Here is a 20,299-nt window from a genome sequence, read left to right as displayed (position 1 = left end):
AAAGAAAAGCACACTTTTTGGTATTAGAAAAATAAACATACCAATAGGGGTTCCAGCAGGCCTAATCTCATTAGGCAATAATTCATCTCCTTCAGGCCAAGTTACTGACAATCTATCAGGGAGCCTGTTATGAAACCAGTATATTAATGTTCCACAAACTTTGTTAATTATGATCTTAATTAAAAACATACAAGTTATTAGAAACTTAAATATTTATTGATCTATTTTAAAAGGTTAAATCTGGAATTATTTATGATTAATCATCTAAAAAAGGTTTTCCTCCCTAACCATTCCTGTGGCTACTGGAAAAAAAAAAACCTTTTGGAATTAAAAGCCAGAAGCCGTTAAATTTTTATGATTTTTTTTCCTACTTGTTTATAGTACAAGTTACCTTCAGAAGACAGGATAACCCCTAAGAATCAAAATTCAGTAAGAATCTGTTCTCTTGATAGTGAGTTCTCAGGAGAGCTGATGATTTTTAAAGTGTTTGGTAGTCCCCCCCTTCCCTATCTTTCTCTTCTGCCACCCATGTAAGACATGGCTTGCTTCCCCTTCCCCTTATGCCATGATTATAAGTTTCCTGAGGCCTTCCTAGCCATGCACGACTGAGTCAATTAAACCTCCTTTCTTTATAAATTACCCAGTCTCAGGTAGTATCTTTACAGCATGTGAAAACGAACTAACACACTCATCTCTACCTCTCAGCATGTATTGTAATATTCTAGTTGTAGGCCAAGCTGAGTTTTTTGAAAACATGTTAATCATAGCGCCTATAAGAGTGACACTTTAGATATATAAGATTTCCTTTTTTGTCTACAAAACAAATGCAGATTTCTGTTTGTATAACTAGACCTCTGAATTTTTTTTAACAAGTTCATCTCAATAGGTACAATATCTAAGACTACAAATGCCCTAATAGCAGAGTAAATGACATACTCCAAAATACTTAACAGCACAATTCTTTTCAATTTTTCTTATTTTTGTCATGCATCTTGAAGTGTGACTTACCTTGCCATTTCATCTTCTACATACTTTTTAACAGCTTTCTCAGCAACTGTCCTATCCAGCTTTGCAATTGGCACAGTTCTTACTTCATCATATAGTGCCTGAGGTTCCTGAATAAATAAATTTATCAACATTTCAAAGAAAACTATTTAAATCTAGCTATAACAAAAACAAATACCCATTTGTTTCTTCCAAAGAAATATATTTTATCCTAATTAAGTACATAAATAACAGTAGCTATTCTTATATTACACCATAGTGTTTGTTTATATTTTTTACATAACCTCTGTAGTCCTAACACATCAAATATTAACAAGAAAGCATGGTATAGGGAAAAACCCCACTCTGGTTTTGTAGTTACTCATTCCTGAGATAGAATTCTGGCTCCAATGTTTACTAGTTAGTGGGCCCTAGAGTAAATACGACTTTATAAAATTAATGTGGTAACTAGTTATAATGTATATATGTTTACAAAACCTGAGCATATGTTAAATTGTACAGATTATTAAAAACATCAACTATGACACATAAAAATTCACACAAAAACTACAACCACTTTATCCAATGTAAAACTAGTCACAAACAAAATATACTGTATCTTAACAATTATGCAAGAGTATTTCAGTATTATTACTTGCTGTCTTACCACTGCAATTTGAACCTCTCCTCCAGTAGCATACACTTCTCCATCATGATCGCCATAAAGAAAAAATCTTACTATGCTTCCATAAAAGAGAGGAAGTGTCTTGATTGTCTTGACCTAATATTGTTTTTTAAAAACAAAAACTTCAGTATTAAGATTTACTAAGAGAAACAGGCTTAATAATAATTTCACATAACTTCTTTATTACAAAGTAAAAAACCTTGGTAACTATCATTAGAAAAACTAATGAAAACCGCATTCTAATATTCAAATAAAATTGTATTTTTGAAGTTCTGTACTTAACAAATTGTTGTAAAAATACCACAACTTCTTTATACAAATGTGTCAGAATTAAGCATGTGTCTTACAAGTCCATAATTCCTTCAAATTCAATTATAATGAATGCCAACGTACCTGAAACCTTTTTTTCTCCATAAAATTCTGCTCTCAGACGATGAACAGCAATTTATAAACTCGACAAGTTAACATTATTTTTCAAACACATCAGCTCAAAACTTGCGTATCATATTTCTTCTTCTTACTTGGCTTAAAAAATCTAAGGGAAATTTCCACTACTCCAATTCAGAAATTCCCAACAAGGACTACAAGAGTTTATCCACAACCTACCTTTCCTGCCCCATTTCTAAACTATTTCTCTTCACACATAACAATAAGCAGCAGGACAACCCAACTCTTCTTACTACTTGTTTTTCTGCACTTACCTGTGCACATCTCTATGCTCAGATTATCTTCTAGAAAGCACTTTACTCCATCACCACTGAGCATTTGACTAAAATTATCACTCCTTTCTTCTTGTAACTCTTCACTTGGCTCCAGGGATGTCATATTCTGCTAGTTTCCTTCTATCTCACCAGCTTATCCCTGCCAGTCTCCTCTGACAGCTCCTCTTTTTCATTCTAACCACTAAATGTTGGGAAAGCTCCAGGCTCAATCCTTTTATCTCTTTAGCTATATTTACCAAGTATAGGTGATGTCATCCAATTCTATAGCTTTAAATGTACAATGGTGTCTCTAATTTATGGAGAGAACAGACAGCCTTCTACCTTGTAATTATCATCTGTGTAAACCTCAGCCTTTACCCCTTTCAAAGTCCACTCAAATGCTACTTCTTTTCTATACATGTGATTTTGCATATGTTTTAAATTAAATTAAATATTATTTAAAAAATGACAATAAGTTATACCTACCAGCTGTCCTGCTTTGTATATCTTTCCATCCCATTCTATTGCTGCATATGTTGCCCAGGGACCTTGCTTTTTAGAAGGAAGATCAGGACGTGTAATTATTCCCTTAAAAAGCGTAAATTTTATTTGTTTATCATACTTTTCATGACAATCCTTCAGCCACAAAGCAAATTCTCTGTCAATTTTCATTCGCTGTTCCTGTAGAATTTTAAATGTTTTATGAAATATAGCTACTAGTAAACAAATATAACCATAAACATTGTCATTCATTTTATTTTTTCCTTTCATATACTCCAATTCAGAAAACCTAATAAAAAATTAAATATTCTGCTGGATCCTTCCCCTGCACACATTTAGGATATTTCAAATAAATGCATTACCAAAGAAGAAAAATTTGGTATCATTCTTAGAACCAAGGTCTCCATGGTCAATATCAACAATAAAACCTTCCTTTCCACCTTTAACTCCTAGGATACACTAAAAACTGATGAACTCTTACTGCCTGGGAGGAGAATTAGCTAGCTCCACAAAAGGGATGAGTGGAGGCCTTCTAACTGTAAACCACATTTTCAATGGGACGATAAAAATCTCACTGTGATCAAGTACTTTATAAACGTGAATACAATATACAAACAGACAGATAGTAAATCTGCAGTAGTAAAATTTCATTGGGGAAAACAATTGAGAAAAAGATGTCAAAAAAGACTCCTTATGAAGGTGATAATGAAAAAAGGTTGAGAAACACTGCTATGCAAAATGTACTTCTTTTTAATTTTCTCTTTTATATGTATAGCCTATTCAAAAAAACTCATAATATGAAAGTCAAGTGTATTCTAACAATACTTAAGAAGATGTGTTTTTGCCAACCATTCTTCACCCTGTTGGGAAAGAATAAGAAATCTCTGTTCAAGCATAACGTGTTATACACTTGTTTGATGCCTGCCTCTAGGACAATGAGGAGGTAAAGACAATCTCCGAATTACGTGCTTTCACAGAGGACAGTCTGTAAAGTTACAGAACTCCATTCCTTCTTATGTACCTTACACCATAATATGCCATTTCCAAAGGAAAGTAAGGCAAAATTAAAAATAATTTCAGCCTAAGTTTTTGAAGCTTGCTGTCAAGAAGGATACTATCTTAGTTATTAATAAATTTGATTTTTTTAAAGTTATATGAATGAAAAAGAAATATATATACATGGTGAAGACTCAGAGGTCCAAAATGGTATACAGTTTCCAGGAAATGGCTGCCGCCCTTAATCCTATACCTAGGTTCCAACTCTTTCCCAAATCAGCAAATTATTGTCAGTTTGCCAGCTGACGTGGAGATTAAATTATTAACTAGGAACCAGAAAATCTGACTACCAAAATGTTAAACTGCCCCTTCTAAAACTCTCAGGATGGATTCACTATCAACCAAATTACCAGATGCATTAATTCCAGACACTCAATAACAGTCAAAGTACAATTCAGTAGGCATGTCAAGTTAATCTAGGGGAATAATATGCAGACATTCATTTTATAATATTCTTTCAACTTTTCTGTGTATTTGAACATTTCTTTTCCTCCTTCTTCTTTTTTTCTTTTTTTCCCAAATAGGGCGTCTCACTGTATTGCTCACACTGGTCTTAAACTCCTGGCCTCAAGCCATCCTCCTGCCTCAGCCTCTCAAGTAGCCAGGATTACAGGTGTGAATCGTTACGCGCAGCTTGAATGTTTCAAAATTAGAACATACATATTTTAAAAGTACAGTGTAACAAAGGAATAGAATTAACTTATTCTGGATAGCTTTTGAAAAGACCCACTGCTCAATAAATGTTGGATAACTAACACCATATTATAAATGAATTGTAAGTGTATAATAAAGGAGTAGTAACTCATTTTGATAAGGCCTTTCTCAGTGCAAAATTCTTAAAAAGCGTCCTAATCTTCTATGATTCAGAATCTTTATAAGAGCAAAATTAATTTCAACATCTTACAGGAATGACTGACTACAAACACTATGTACTATGCACTGTATTTATTGCCCAGCAATAAATTGATAATAAAATCATCTATTTCCTGGCAATTCGACATTAAACTACTGAAAGAGTAGTATCAAATAAAAGTCTCTGAGGTCTGTGCACAGAATACAAGTACACTAGTATACTAGTTTCACTCAACTTTTTAACAAATTTCAAAGTGAAATCATTCTTGTTGTATCAACCAATGCATGTATTTTAATACCAATCAATCTCAAACCACCTTTTAGCTCAGAGTACTTCACAGTTTTACCCCATTTTTACCTTCAAGACTAGCTAAAAATCACACAATCAGGTTATTCGTGTACAAATATAGCCCTTAAAGCAAATACAATTGTTCATACACGTTCTCATCAAGATGCTTCTGTGGCTTCTACTATGTCAAGGGCTACATATTAAGATCTTGGCCGGGCGCAGTGACTCACGCCTGTAATCCCAACATTTTGGGAGACCAAGGCAGGCGGATCACCTGAGGTCAGGAGTTTGAGACCAGCCTGGCCAACATAGTGAAACCCCATCTCTACTAAAAACACAAAAATTAGCCAGGCCTGGTGGCACATTTCTGTAGTCCCAGCTATTTGGGAGGCTGAGGCAGGAGAACAGCTTGAACCTGGGAGACAGAGGTTGCAGTGAGCCAAGACTGAGCCACTGCAATCCAGCCTGGACAACAGAGTGAAACTCCTGTCTTTAAAAAAAAAAAAAAAAAAAAAAAACTAATGAAGATATGTAAATTCTAGTCAAACCTAGTCTAATTAGCTTAAAATTTTTTAGTTATGTGAACATTTGACTGCTCATAAAAAATTTATACCTCATAGTCTTTTGATGCAAAATACCAACAAAAGCCTACACTGCTAGTGTCTTCTTTTACTTAAAAATACAACATTCGCAAACATTCACAACTTTATATTTAAAAATCATACCTGTCCATTTAAAATCCTTGTAAAAAGGGTGTTCTTATCTTTCAATTTTAGCTCAAGATCCATAAACGTCAGTTTATTTGTGCTGACCTGGAATTTGTCATTAGTGAATAATGCACCAGATATTCTATTGTAGCATTCAATTGGTGCAAGCCCTCTCTTCTTAGGAGGAGTACACCAGTCAAAGCTTGAACAGAACAAAATGTTAGTTAGCAAAAAAAATTAAGTGGTAAAAATATAATTTCAGCAAAAATCAAACTTACTCTTCAACTGATGTATATGGTATTAATCGTCCATTCCAAAAACATTCAAAAATAGGCCTTTTCCCTCTAGCTGCTTTCTCAAGTATGAAACAATCATCATCATCATCTTCATCTTTTAATTCTAGATCAAAAGGGCAAATGGAACAAAATGTTTATTGCTAAAATGTGAGAAATAATGAAACAAACACATATGATCTTTCAAACTGCATTCTATAAAACCTAAAGGTAGTTTTATACTCTGTCCACAAAAAGGCAGGTTTACAAAGTGGTTCCACATTATGAATGGTGTCTGTTATTTAAAAGTCAGTAATTACTTATATACGAACTAATGTACTGGCTTCTGGGCCTGTCATCTTTAAACCTATTCATGAGGCTAAAAGAGTCTTACATCCAAAAAGATTATCCCCTGTAACAAAATCCCTCCTTCCTACAAATATAGGAGCTAAAATCCTGTATCTAAAATAGTTTCACAATTTTATCAGAACTAGCATGTTCACATGAAAATCACCTAAGAAATCTGACATCTAATAGCAGCGAGTTTACCTAGTTTGAACAAATTAGTGAATGATGCTAAAATTAAGCTTCCTTTTTAGAAATTTCATTTTCAGATTTAAGTAAACATGAAAAATGTACACAGAACTGTAAGATATATTACTATGCATCAAGAGCATTAATTAGCACAATTTTCTATAATCTTATGTTTATTAGCAACACACTCTCATGTATCCAGATAAATTAGGATTAAACAACATGATCCTGACATATTAACATCTCAGCTAATGAACATTAGTTCACGCACCTAAAACAAAACCTTCTCCCTAAAAGCCCTCACAAGAAGTCCCTTATATACAAGGTGCTTTCAATCAAACAAAACCACTTTGCTCTTAGAGAATCCCTCTGATTGATCACTCAACTTACTTGCTCTTCTTTTTAAGGCAGCATTTGAAAAAATTTATATCTTTTTGTCTATTAGCATACAAAAATTGGAAATAGTAAATTTAAGAAGTCAGAGAGGGCCAGGCACAGTGGTTTACGCCTGGAATCCTAGCACTTTGGGAGGCTGAGGTGGGAGGATTACCTGAGTTCAGGAGTTTGAGACTACCCTGGGCAACATGACAAAACCTTGTCTCTAATAAAATACAAAAAACTAAGCCTGGCATGGTCGTGGGCACCTGTAGTCCCAGTTACTCAGGAGGTTGATCCATGAGAACTGCTTGAACCTGGGAGACAGAGATTGCAGTGAGCCTACATTGTGCCACTGCACTCCAGCCTGTGTGGTAACACGAGACTTTTGTCTCCAAAACACACAAAAAAAGCAAAAACGCCAGTGGAGCCACTGAGTAACAATACATACTGAGCAGGAGCACTTAATAAACAGTGCTGAGCACTATTCTGAGAAGTTGCCCCAGTTTTTAAATTTGATCTTCACAACACCCCTATGAGGTGTGAACTACCCATATCCCAGATAAGGAAACTAAGGTAGGGAGTAGTTTGTCCAACAGAAAGTGGCAAAGATGGGATTCAAATCAGAAAATCTGGCTGCAGACCCTAGAAAACTAACAATGTACTCAGGAAGTATTCTGAAAGAAAAAGTTTAATATTGTTAACCTATCAATTCAATGCAATCCCAATAATCCCACTAGAATTATTATAAGTGAATGTACAAAGCTGATTCCAAAGTTATCTAGAAGAGCAAAAGTATTCTCAAAAAGGAACAATAGTGAAAATGTTTTGTCCCAAACATACCAAATTACAAGATAAAGCTACAAGACAGTATCATTACTCATATACAAAAAAATAAATAGTACCTTATAGTAAAGAATCTAGACCTATCTACTTATGGGAACTTTATATTATAAAAGTAATATTATAAAAGTTCTAATTATTGGGTAAATTATAACATTTAATAACTGGTGCTAAGAAACTGAATATGAATACCACATAGAAAATAATTGTTAAATCCCTATCTCTCTACTGGAAAAAAAAAAAACCGGGCCGGGTGTGCTGGCTCACGCCTGTAATTCTAGTACTTTGGAAGGCCAAGGCAGGAGGACTATTTCAGGCCAGGATTTCAAGACCAGCCTAGGCAACCTGGCAAGACCCCATCACTCAAAAATTTAAATAAATAAAATCCCACCTTACTCTACATACAAAAAAGGAAAACACAAATGCATTGACCATAAAATGACAACAAAATCAAAAAAGCTACAGATTTACATAATCTTGAGGTGTAAAAAGCTTTTCTACAGTAAGACAAAATCAGAAAGCAAAAAGAAAAAACTGATAGATATGACTGCATAAAGTGTAAAACTGCAACAAGGATAAAGAGAAGAGAAACAGGCCGGGTGAGGTGGCTCAAGCCTGTAATCCCAGCACTTTGGGAGGCCGAGGCGGGCGGATCACGAGGTCAGGAGATCGAGACCATCCTGGCTAACACGATGAAACCCCGTCTCTACTAAAAAATACAAAAAACTAGCCGGGCGAGGTGGCGGGCGCCTGTAGTCCCAGCTACTCGGGACGCTGAGGCAGGAGAATGGCGTAAACCTGGGAGGCGGAGCTTGCAGTGAGGTAAGGTCCAGCCACTGCACTCTAGCCTGGGCAACATAGTGAGACTCCGTCTCAAAAAAAAAAAAAAAAAAAAGAGAGAAGAGAACATATAAACGATTAATATGCATACATATCTAAAAATTTGGTTTCATAACAGAACTAAAAGAAGAGTTCATTAAAGATTTATTCATCTAGAAACGAACGTACACAAAAATCGGGAATTACAAAAATTACAAATACCTAACAACCTAAGACCTGCATAAGAAAAAGTTTTAATATTTATTTTTCTAACCTGAATAGCCCAACTGATAATCATTTAGAAAAACAAATCACAGTCCCAAATCACAACTTCGTATTTTATAACTAAGATAACAGATTAACATACTTGATGGAAAGCATGGATCATCAGGGTAGGTTTCTCTATCATATAAGAATGGATGATAACGGATAATCCCTTCCACTACACCGTCTCCTTCAACATGAGCTTTGAATTCAAAACTGTCAGCTGCTGTGTTTACATACAACGTCTGCATGTCGTCTTGTATTTCCCTTAGGTTGACAATCTTAGGTACCTTCCCTTTTTCAAACATAGAAATCTAAAATAAAAATGAAACAAAAATAATTAAATTCCATGGTAACTTTACTTTTGTTCTCAGCTATGATTCAACAATAGAATAAGCAAAAATTCTGTTTATTTGTACAAGTAATAATCTGGCTTAATGAAATATATATATTTATATATGAGTTAAACAGCTCAATAAGGAAGCATCTCAATAAGGTAGCATCTCAATAAGGTAGCATCTCAATAAGGAATATACTACTAAAAAATTTAATATAAGCAAAGAAACAGCAAATCAGAGCTGAAGGACAGAAAAGTCACAATAATTCAAGGTTTCTTGCTAGAGGTAGGAAGTGGGACAACATTGTATGTGAAATTCTAACACGTGGGTTAGGGTATTGAGAATCCAACACTCAAACGCTCTGTGGCGCTAAATCTTGTCACCATGATACAACTTCTACAAACAAAAGGAAAGCTACGTTATCTCCCTTTTCCTCCATGCTTCAAGAGATGATTGACGTTCAGTAACAATGCATACCTCTACAGAAGAGAGACAAAAAAGGATAAACCAAGCACTACAGTAAATAAAGGTTCAAGAAAAATACATCTAGGAAAAATCTCTTTAGTTGGATATCAAACAATCAAAGTAGTTTGGTAAAAAACAAAGAGAGAAGTTGTCTAATTATCGAGTGTTTTTTATTAGCCCAAGTCATTTAGAACTGGAACAAATATCTCATAATTTTTAATATTTTAAGATAGATTTTTCTCTTACTTCAATATCAATATTGTTGAAAGGTTCAACTTCTTTTGATGTTCGTATTTCATTTCCTTTTGGGCCATGAATATAGTAATGATAAATATGCCTAAAAGAGAGAAGAATAATTTTATACTTTTAATTCACATAAAATTATAGTTAATGTAATCTTCTATCAAAAAATTTTAACACTATTTACTAGGTATCAAGCACTTTATTAAGCATTTTTAAACACATATTCCATTCAATGGTAAAAACAATTGAGATGCAGGTATTATTGCATCTCATTTTACAGATATAGACCCTGGGGTGCAAGGAGCGTATGTAAGTTATCTGACATCACAGAATAGAGTTATGGAGCTGTGGGCTTCAACTCAGGTCTTCCCAACTTTAAAGACCATATACACCACTTCCATGAGGAATAATTCATCAAATAAATATAAACTAGACAGAGTCTATAATGCTACTTGCCAGGTACACTCCAGAAAGGACTCAATTATCGGGGGTAAACTGAATTCGATATCTAATCTCAATACGAGAATATCATTCTAGAACAGCAGTCCCCCACCTTTTTTGCACCAAAACCAGTTTCATGGAAGACAATTTTTCCAGGGATGGGAGTTGAAGGGGGGTGATTTGGGATGAAAATGTTCCACCTCAGATCAACAGGCCTTAGAGTCTCATAAAGAGCACGCAATACCTCACAAGCACAGTTCACATTAGGGTTCATGCTCCTATGAGAAATCTAGTGCTGCCACTGATGTGACAGAAGGCGGAGCCAGAAGGTAATGCTCACTCGGGCCCACCACTCACTGTGGGGCCAGGTTCCTAAAAGGCCACAGATGGGTACCAGTTCACAACCCGGGCATTGGGAACCCCTGTTCTAGAACATTCATCTCTCCTCTCCTATAGCACTGAGACAATCTTATCCTAATATTCCAAAAACAAAACTAAGTTTGACATCATCTCACTGAAAACCAACACTCTGGAAATCAACACCTCTTTATTTTTTAAGAAAAGGTTTAAAAAGATTATATTTTGGTAATGTTGTTCAGGATTATAAAATACCATGTCTTTATTCGCAAAATAGAAATTTGCAATATTTCTTCATAATCGTTCTTTATTAGAGCAAGAGTATATTTAAATTATGTGTTAATGTACACTGAGTTCCTTTAATAAAAAGAAACTATAAAATAGCTAATAAAATAAGTACTTGAAGAAAACTGCAAAGTCCTATTTAAATACCTTGGGTAACAGGGATAATAAACAGAAATATTCAACATGAAAAAAGGTATTCCTAAAATCAAATTTATCTTCCCATAAAAAAAATTTTTTAATTCTCTTAGCATATAATTATGTATAAAATTGAGACTCTCAAATTAAGAGCAACAGTCTTTTGGGTAAATGTAAAAAGATGCATTTTTAAAATATGAATTTTGAGCAGATGTACTCATTTTGCAAGTCTCAGTAATTCAGACTAATGCAAATCAGGGAAACAATACAGCAAATCATACGTACCACATAGCTATAAAAAAAAAATTTGGGGGCCAGGCGCGGTAGCTCACGCCTGTAATCCCAGCATTTTGGGAGGCCAAGACAGGCAGATCACGAGGTCAGGAGATCGAGACCAGCCTGGCTAACACGCTGAAATCCCGTCTCTACTAAAAATATAAAAATTAGCCGGGCGCGGTGGCGGGCGCCTGTAGTCCCAGCTACACGGGAGGCTGAGGCAGGAGAATGGCATGAACCCAGGAGGCAGAGCTTGCAGTGAGTGGAGATCACGCCACTGCACTCCAGCCTGGGCAACAGAGCAAGACTCTGTCTCAAAAAAAATAAAAAATAAAAAATTTTAGGCCGGGCACAGGGGCTCATGCCTGTAATCCCAGTGCTTTGGGAGGCTGAGGTGGGCGGATCACCTGAGGTCAGGAGTTCAAGACCAGCTTGGCCAATTACGGCGAAATCCTGTCTCTACTAAAAATACAAAAATTAGTCGAGTGTGGTGGCACGCGCCTGTAATCCCAGCTACTCGGGAGGCTGAGGCAGGAGAATCGTTTGAACCCAGGAGGCGGAGGTTGCAGTGGGCTGAGATTGCGCCATTGCACTTCAGCCTGGGCAACAAGAGTGAAACTCTGTCTCCAAAAAAAAAAAATTAGAGCCATTAAATAACTATTCCTCTGATTTGGTCTAATGGGATATAGAGTCCCTACAAGTTTTACTGAAATAAAAACACATGATTATTTTCAGCACTAATGTCATATAGGCACATACATACATATATTTTTTATTTTAATAGGCTTGATGCATTCATTCACTTAACAAACATCTGAGCATCTACCATGTAGCAAGTATTCTTCTAGTAGACACTGGAGACACAGCAGTGAATTTAACGACAAAAATAAATATATATGGTATGGAATATTATGATAGGTGCTATGGAAAAGAAGCACAAAACGGGGTCATGGAAGTGATATAGTGCTCAATTTGACAAATTGTGAAGTTCATTTTTAATTTTATAGTATTGTCAAAATCCTGTGCCTCAAATAATGCTCAGTACACTAGAGATGATCTATAAATACTTACAGAATAAATGAATAGAGAGCTGTTTTAACACCAATATCAGAGTACTAGATAATATCAGAGTACTGGACAATATCAGAGTACTGGGAAGAAAATGAGATAGGAGCAAAAAGGATACCAAAGAGGCTTCAATGTATCTGTAATATTGTCAGTCTTAAAAAAGTTAAGTAGCAACATTTCCTAAACCAAATACAATTACTTACGCTAACTGTCGTGTCCAAAGGTGGAAATAATTTTTCAAGTACTGTATGTGTTCTGGTTGTACCCCTGTGATAACCACAGCAGTAAAGCTATCTTTTTCCTTCTCCTCTATGATAAGATTATGTAGAAATCTTTCATCATCATTTGTAATGTGAACAGAATCAGAGGGCTACAAGAGTGAACAGAAATACAACAGATTAAATCATCTAAATTATAATTATACAAATAGCTATTGCATCAAATATTAATGAGATTTACTTGGAGTTTCACAAATAGGCTTCAGAAAAGCTTTTGGAGGAAACTGGCCCAATACAACAAACTGGCTGAGTATGTGACAACACTGTGAAGACAAGGGAACTTTCACACAGACTGCTAAACTAGCATGCATAAAGAGCACCCTATCTTATAATGATAAACCAATTTTAGAATCATAAAGGAAAAGGTAAAGACAAATACCGAGTTTTAAAATGCCTTAAAAAATTGAGGACACTTACCCTCGGGCGGAATGAACCCTTGCTTGGGAGACCTATCACTTAACTGGGTCAGGACCAATGTCCAGCCCTTCACGTTCAAGAAAACTACAGGGCAGGCTGGACACAGCTAGCTAAGCCCAAACACACTGTGCTTAAAGGTAAAATCATCCTGGATACGAGTCCACTTTCAGAGAAAATCTAAATATTCTCTGGAAGGCAGGTAGTAGGGGAATTTGAGGATAAAATTACAAACTTCTCAGTTTGTAGTATGAGTCTATGTTTTAAAAAATTGCAGGTCGGGTACGGTAGTTCACTACTGTAATCCCAGCACTTGGGGAGGCTGAGGCGGGCAGATCACCTGAGGTCAGGAGTTCAAGACCAGCCTGGCCAACAAGGCGAAACCCCATCTCTACTTAAAATACGAAAGCAGCCAGGCGTGGTGGCACGTGCTTGTAATCCCAGCTACTAGGGAGGCTGAGGCAGGAGAACCGCTTGAGCCCAGGAGGCTGAGGTTGCAGTGAGCCAAGATCGCGCCACTGCACTTCAGACTGGGCAACAAGCATGTCTTAAAAAAAAAACAAAACAACAACAAAGAAAACATGGTATGTGCGCACGCGTGTGTGTGCATGTGTGTGTATGCGTATACAGTCATATGTCACATAACATTTCTGTCAACAATTGACTGCAGTGGTTGCATAAGATGATACAATATTGTAAAATTAGTGTACCTTTTCTATGTTTAGATATGTTTAGCTACACAAATATTTACCATTCTGTTACAACTGCCTGGGGTAACAAGCTGTACAAATGTGCAGATTAGGAGCAGTACCCTATACCACATAGCCTAGGTGTGTAGTAGGTCATGCCATCTAAGTTTGTGTAAGTATGCTCTATGATGTTCACACAGCAACAAAATACCCTAATGATACAGTTCTCAGAATGCATCCCTGTCCTTAAGTGATAGGAGACTATATCTACTGTGTATGTTGCTACATACATTTAAAAACTGTGGAAATAAAAACAGATCAAACTATTCTATCTAGGAAATCAGTTGATTTTTAAAAATAAGTATGTATGATTACTTGCTTAACTAAAAACAGTGTTACAGCTCTTTTAGAATTTGTCTATCAAATTCTAAAATTTCTGATTAAAAAATAATAAATCCTTAAGACCATACCCATTCAAAACCATTCTAATGCATCTCTATACACTAAATTGCTAATATCACAGCTACAATATATACAAGTAACATTTCATACACTTTGAGTCAGTAGATTAGTATGAATTTACTAATGATGCAAATTCATTATCCAAATATTTATCAAGCATCTTCTGTAAGTCCTATGCCTCAACTTGGGCCTAAGGAAGACAGGTTCAAGATATATAAGACAGTGCCTTTGTGCTCTACAAATTCCATCTGGTAGGAAATGAAAAAACAAATGATTACAAAACAATATGCCATTATGTATGAAGATATGAACCAAGAGCTACACAGGTAAAAAGAGGGTGACAGTCACCCAGCAGATGACTGAATAACAACATTCCAGACAAATGAGAACATGAATTCAAGAGCATAAAGGAAATAAGGTAGTTTTAGGATATATGATAAACATATGATAAAAGATAAGGTGGGATGGCTGAATTAGAGCAGTGGAAAGTGGAAGAGAGGATAGATGAAAGAAAATAATATAAAAGACAAAATTAAATGTGCTGAATGATTAACAAAAAGGATTACCAACTCTAACTGCATGGCTAGTGGATGCCATTAATTGAAAAGGGTAGTTGAGAGGGAGACAGGAGAAAGACGGAATAAGAAAGGTTTATGGATAATATTTGATCTCTTTCTCTTAAGAGACAGGGTCTCTCTATGTTGCCCAGCTGGTCTTGAACTCCTGGGCTCAAGAGATTCTCCCTCCTCAGTCTCCCAAAGTGCTAGGATTACCGGCATGAGCCACTGTGCCCAGCCAGTATTTTACTTCAAAGGTACCAAAAGTGAGTTATTCCTCAAACACCTAAGAAAGAACATCTAATTGAACCTGGAAATGAGTGTACTGGACATGATCAGTTGGTATTCATCACCCACTGTACTCTCTTGGGCTGCAGACGTTGGAAGGGAAAAAAAAATATACTGTTTGGTTGTGGATGCAAATTAGGTTTCACCAATTAGACATACTAGCCAAAATCTGGATGCCAAAAATGAAGCAGGGGCTATTTCCTGAAGTTTCTTAAAGGTTTTCTGTTATCATACAAGGCACTGAAAGATCAGTAACCAGGTTTCAGGTTTAAGTGTCAAAAGGCCACTGCAGCCCTAGTTATGGCCATAAATTCTGTTTTCCAGTCGTGGAGCAACTGTGGCAGTGAGAACATTCCAACTTTTGGATCACAGATACAGCAGTGAGTTCCTGAATTCCAGACCCAGGGGTGGTCCTCCAACTGAATGATTATAGCAAATGTTGCAGCATCCCTCCAGGATTAACTTCAGAGTCTTAGCATCATTCTTGAAGGCTTAGCCCATAACTCATTCCTTTGGCCCTTCCAATAATCAGGTAACCATCTGATTCCCTCTGTTAGGTATTTTCTGTTTAAAGGGCCTAGGATGGTTTGTTTCTTTTATTGAAGCTAGCATGTTTCAGTGTCTCAGTCTTGAGAAAAGTTTTCACACGAAACACAGATTTGAGAGCTTTTGACATAAGTAGCAAATACACATCTTTAGAAAAGGCAAGACTATTGACTATAGAACAAGAACCACCAACTCTACTCACATTCTGAAAACTGCTCACAGGTCAGAGACACAAGGCCAACAAAAATAGGCTGGAAAAGACTGGTCATAAAAGGAAACGGACCAGGTACTTGTTGGTACCCATGAAATGTTTGTTGGGAATCCTAGCACTTTGGGAGGCCAAGGTGGACGGACTGCCTGAAGTCAGGAGCTCAAGACCAGTCTGGCCAACATGGTGAAACTTCGTCTCTACTAAAAAAAAAAAAAAAAAAAAAAAATAGAAAAAAATTACTGGGCGTGGTGGCATAAGCCTGTAATCCCAGCTACTCAGGAGGAATTGCTTCAACCAGGGAGGCAGAGGTTGTGGTGAGCTGAGATCATGCCACGGCACTCCAGCCTGGGCGACAGAGTGCAACTCCATCTCAAAACAAAAGTTCAAATTCATTATCACAGCTATTAAAATCATAACAATCTAAACTAAGGAAAAAAATTTTTAATTCAGGTAAGATGTTACGCAAAGATACTCACAGCAAGGTCTTTACAATTATTGTAAAATCCTTTAAATAAGCCAAATGCTCAACAGAATCATGAAATTATGTTACATTCATTGAAGGAAATGTTATAAAGCTACTAAAAACTGCTGCGTATCAAAGCAATTTGTAAGATGGGGAAATACTCAATGTGTTAATTTTTAAAATGTGGGATCAAAACTATCAAGTCTATATTTTAAAAAGCTGAATTAGAAGGAAATTCACCAAAATGTTTCAGTAGGCTTCTCTAGGACTTGGGAGTATTTTTATCTTCTTTATGCTTTCCTATAAAGTTTCCTACAAGTTATTTTAGAATCAGAAAATCAATGTTTTAAGAGTTCAAAATTACTTTTTAAAAATTTTGTATTGTTTTTGAGACACTCTTGCTCTATCACCCAAAATGGAATGTAGCAGCATGATCACAGCTCACTTGCAGCTGGGCTCAAGTGATCCTGCCACCTCAGCCTGCCAAGTAGCTGGGACTACAGGTGAGTACACCAGCACACCTGGCTTTTCTTTTTCTTTTTCTTTTTTTCAGTAGAGACAAGGTCTCCTATGCTATAGAGGCTGGTCTTGAACTCCTGAGCTCAAGCAGTCCTCCCACCTCAGCTTCCCAAACTAGTGGTACTACAGGACTGAGCTACCATGTCCAGCCCCAAATCACTTTAAAATAAAGATTTTCCCGTAACTCCAACACTTTCGGAGGCCAAGGTTGGAAGATTACCTGAGTCCGGCAGTTAGAGGCTGCAGTGAACTGTGATAGCACCACTGCACTCTAGTCTAGAGGGACAGAGTAAGACTCCATCTCTTAAAATAATAAGTAAACTAACTTATATATTAAAGATTTTAGATTAAAAATCATGTTTCAGGCTGGGCATGGTGGCTCACGTCTGTAATCCTAGCACTTTGGGAGGCCGAGGTGGGCAGATCACCTGAGGTCAGGAGTTCAAAACCAGCCCGGCCAACATAGTGAAACCCTGTCTCTAGTAAAAATACAAAAAAAGTAGTGGGGTGGGTGTGGTGGGCAGGCGCCTGTAATCCTACAAGCCCAGCTACTTGAGAGGCTGAGGCAGGAGAATCTCTTGAACCTGGGAGGTGGAGGCTGCAATGAGCTGAGGTTGCGCCACTGCACTCCAGCCTAAGCGACAGAGTGAGACTCCATCTCAAAAAAAAAAAAAAAAAATCATGTTTCAAACAGAGTTGAAGGGATACACAATAAATATACCATTTACTTGCCACTAAGATTCAACTTTGTTAACATTTTGTCTTATTAACACAAGAATTTGAATGTAAACTGGTAACAGCAATCTCTCATTTATTTCTCTTGAGGTCCAATTTCCTGAAAGTACATTACCCTATTACTGTTTTTCAACTCTATAATTTTATTATACAACAAAGATTTTAAAACCCAAATTCAGACCAGGGAAAAAAGTTTACAATCCTACAAGCAATTTACAGAAAGCTTAGTAAGCTTTATGAGACAACTTGTCTGAAGATTTTGGCTTGAGAAAGCCCATTTTTGTTGCTAGCAGGACTAAAGGAAAGGGTAACTATGAAAATTTCATACCTTCAAGTTAAGTTCTGTCCTACCGTCTATCCAAAGGAGTAAATTTATAATTGTGAGTTAAAAATGTATTGTACCTTTCTGTTTCTAATATATCCACTATATATTGCCTCTTTATTTTTCTCCTTCTTCTCAAAATCTTCTTTAGAAAGCACAAGCTCATGAACATCTTGGGAATCTGCAGGTTTGCTTATCATCTGGTAAATATTAAAAAGAGTACTTTTTAAATTCCTAATAAACTGGTTAATGCATTTAGACAGAGTCAACTTCAAAATATTTTGATCAACTTTCATTTCTAAGAAATCTTTTCATACTTACTCTGGCTGATTGTCCAACAAAGAAAACAGCTTGCTTGCCCCCAACACCAAAATAGGAAATATCACTATTTAAACTGCGTGGCACTGGTACTGGACGAACATATCCTGAATGATCACTAAAATAAAACATTACATTAATGCAGTGATTTTAAACAAGCTAGTTAAGTGTCAAAAGAAACTGTCATTGCACTTGTATTCAGTGTTAATGAAATGATCACCATGCCTGCAAACACCCCTAACTGAAAGGTGAAATAATCAGCGTCAAGACATCCACTCCAGTTCATCTCAAAGTGTAGTCCCCAGGCCAGATGGATTAGCTTTACCTGAAAACTTTTAAGAAATGTAAATTCTTGGGCTCAGTCCTACTAAAACAGAAAATCTCTCAGCAAACAGGACTAAATAAGTATTTTTATTATCCTTATGCCTCTAAAACTTTCCTTCAAAACTGTTTGCTACTTCAAAACTTCCTAAAATATTGTCTGAAGAATAATGGTAATTACAGCAAAGGAGAGTGTCACTTCCATATATCATGATAAATGAAGAGCTCTGAGGGAACACTGCACCATAACAACATTCTGAAGAAGAGGCAGGCACCACTGGTCTTTCAAAATATAGGCAAAGTCTCCAGGGACATCATCCCCCAATATCAGAAAGAAACAGAACGAAAGTGAAGCTGGAACCACTATTAAACTCAATGGAAAGATTAAAGAGCAGGTATGACAAAGCTGGAGAGAATTAGAGAACAGAAAGATGCAAAGAATGTAACCACAGGAAACAAAGAAAGAAAACAAAACTGAAAGTATCAAAGTGGTGTTAAAAGACATAAATGACCAAAGGAAAAATATCTCACACAAGATTAAATGTAGTTCTAGAAAGAGAAGGGACGGAGAACGGAAAACAGCTGTAAATATGCTTGAACCAGTATGGCATGGCTTCACAGATCCAAGAAAACGAAAAGAGCCCAAACAAGATACATAAAAAGAAATCAACATCACTGTAAACACCAAAAACCAAACAGAAGAACTAGAAAATAGGCTGAGAGATAAGACAGGATAAAATAGATTAGCAGGCTTTGACAGTGACAGTATAACAGAGAGGAATATTATCTCTGTAGTGCCTGAAAAAAATCTAACCTAAAATTGTCAACTAGAGAAAAATAAAGCATTTATAGATAAAAACCAAAGTAATTTACCACCAGAAGACTTGTTCTAAACTAATGTTCCTATAAGCACAATCTAACATACAAGAGGTCACCGTAACACAATACATACAAAAGTAATTTTTTAAAGTACTACATATGAGACATTTACTGGTGTGGTGAAAAAGTGGTATGTGTATATTGCTGAATTTCTATAAAGTCACACTTTAAATACCTTCAATAATAAAACTGTCATTTCAGGAAGAGAGTGACCAAACCTAATGAGGTCCTTAAGTTGGGGGAAGGAAAATACTTTTAATCCTGAAATCTAAATATGCATGATAAAATTTCAAAGAAGATCAGAGAAGATATGAATTCTAAAATATTTAAAAAAAAAAAAAGGTGGATCAAGAAAATGAAACAACAGAAGACAATAAATTTAAGAGAAAACAAAGAAACAGAAACAAAGAATGGGATAACCAAAAACATTTTAATTGGTATAAAAAGTCCTATCCTCATATATAAATAATCAAAATAAACATAAAGACAACATTGAGCAGGTAGGATACTGTAATACCAGAGATACAAAACAACAAAAGCACCCAAAAGAGTATTCCCTCACAATACCCCCTCAACATCTACAATCACATCCCCATACAACACACACAAACTGTCGACACAAAATAACACACACAAAATGCCTCCCCACACAGCCCTGCATTTATACAAAACACCTCACACAATACACAAACTATCACTACTTTGTTTTTCTTTTTTCCACTTTTTTTTTTTTTTATTATACTTTAAGTTCTAGGGTACATGTGCATAACGTGCAGGTTTGTTACATATGTATACTTGTGCCATGTT

At 36.0% G+C, this 20,299-nt stretch overlaps 1 protein-coding gene across 1 annotated transcript in view; it reads right to left on the bottom strand.

Moving 5' to 3' along the window:
• The window catches only part of SMCHD1 (structural maintenance of chromosomes flexible hinge domain containing 1), a 156,572-nt gene that overhangs the window by 97,885 nt on the left and 38,388 nt on the right, over window positions 1–20,299 (bottom strand). Inside the window, exons 6-16 of the mRNA XM_011957791.1 lie at window positions 18,296–18,410; window positions 18,055–18,174; window positions 12,694–12,860; window positions 9,932–10,022; window positions 8,986–9,196; window positions 6,054–6,174; window positions 5,794–5,977; window positions 2,857–3,051; window positions 1,652–1,765; window positions 1,009–1,115; window positions 42–124 (exon numbers count right to left, since the gene is read on the bottom strand). Of these exons, the coding sequence (XP_011813181.1) occupies window positions 42–124; window positions 1,009–1,115; window positions 1,652–1,765; window positions 2,857–3,051; window positions 5,794–5,977; window positions 6,054–6,174; window positions 8,986–9,196; window positions 9,932–10,022; window positions 12,694–12,860; window positions 18,055–18,174; window positions 18,296–18,410 (1,508 nt within the window). The remainder of the gene's footprint in view (window positions 1–41; window positions 125–1,008; window positions 1,116–1,651; window positions 1,766–2,856; window positions 3,052–5,793; window positions 5,978–6,053; window positions 6,175–8,985; window positions 9,197–9,931; window positions 10,023–12,693; window positions 12,861–18,054; window positions 18,175–18,295; window positions 18,411–20,299) is intronic.

The sequence above is a fragment of the Colobus angolensis genome, unplaced genomic scaffold, assembly GCF_000951035.1.
Source record: "Colobus angolensis palliatus isolate OR3802 unplaced genomic scaffold, Cang.pa_1.0 Scaffold45, whole genome shotgun sequence".
Lineage (NCBI taxonomy): Eukaryota > Metazoa > Chordata > Mammalia > Primates > Cercopithecidae > Colobus > Colobus angolensis.
Note: the sequence above shows the minus strand (reverse complement) of the source record. Positions and strands in the feature narration are given on the sequence as shown.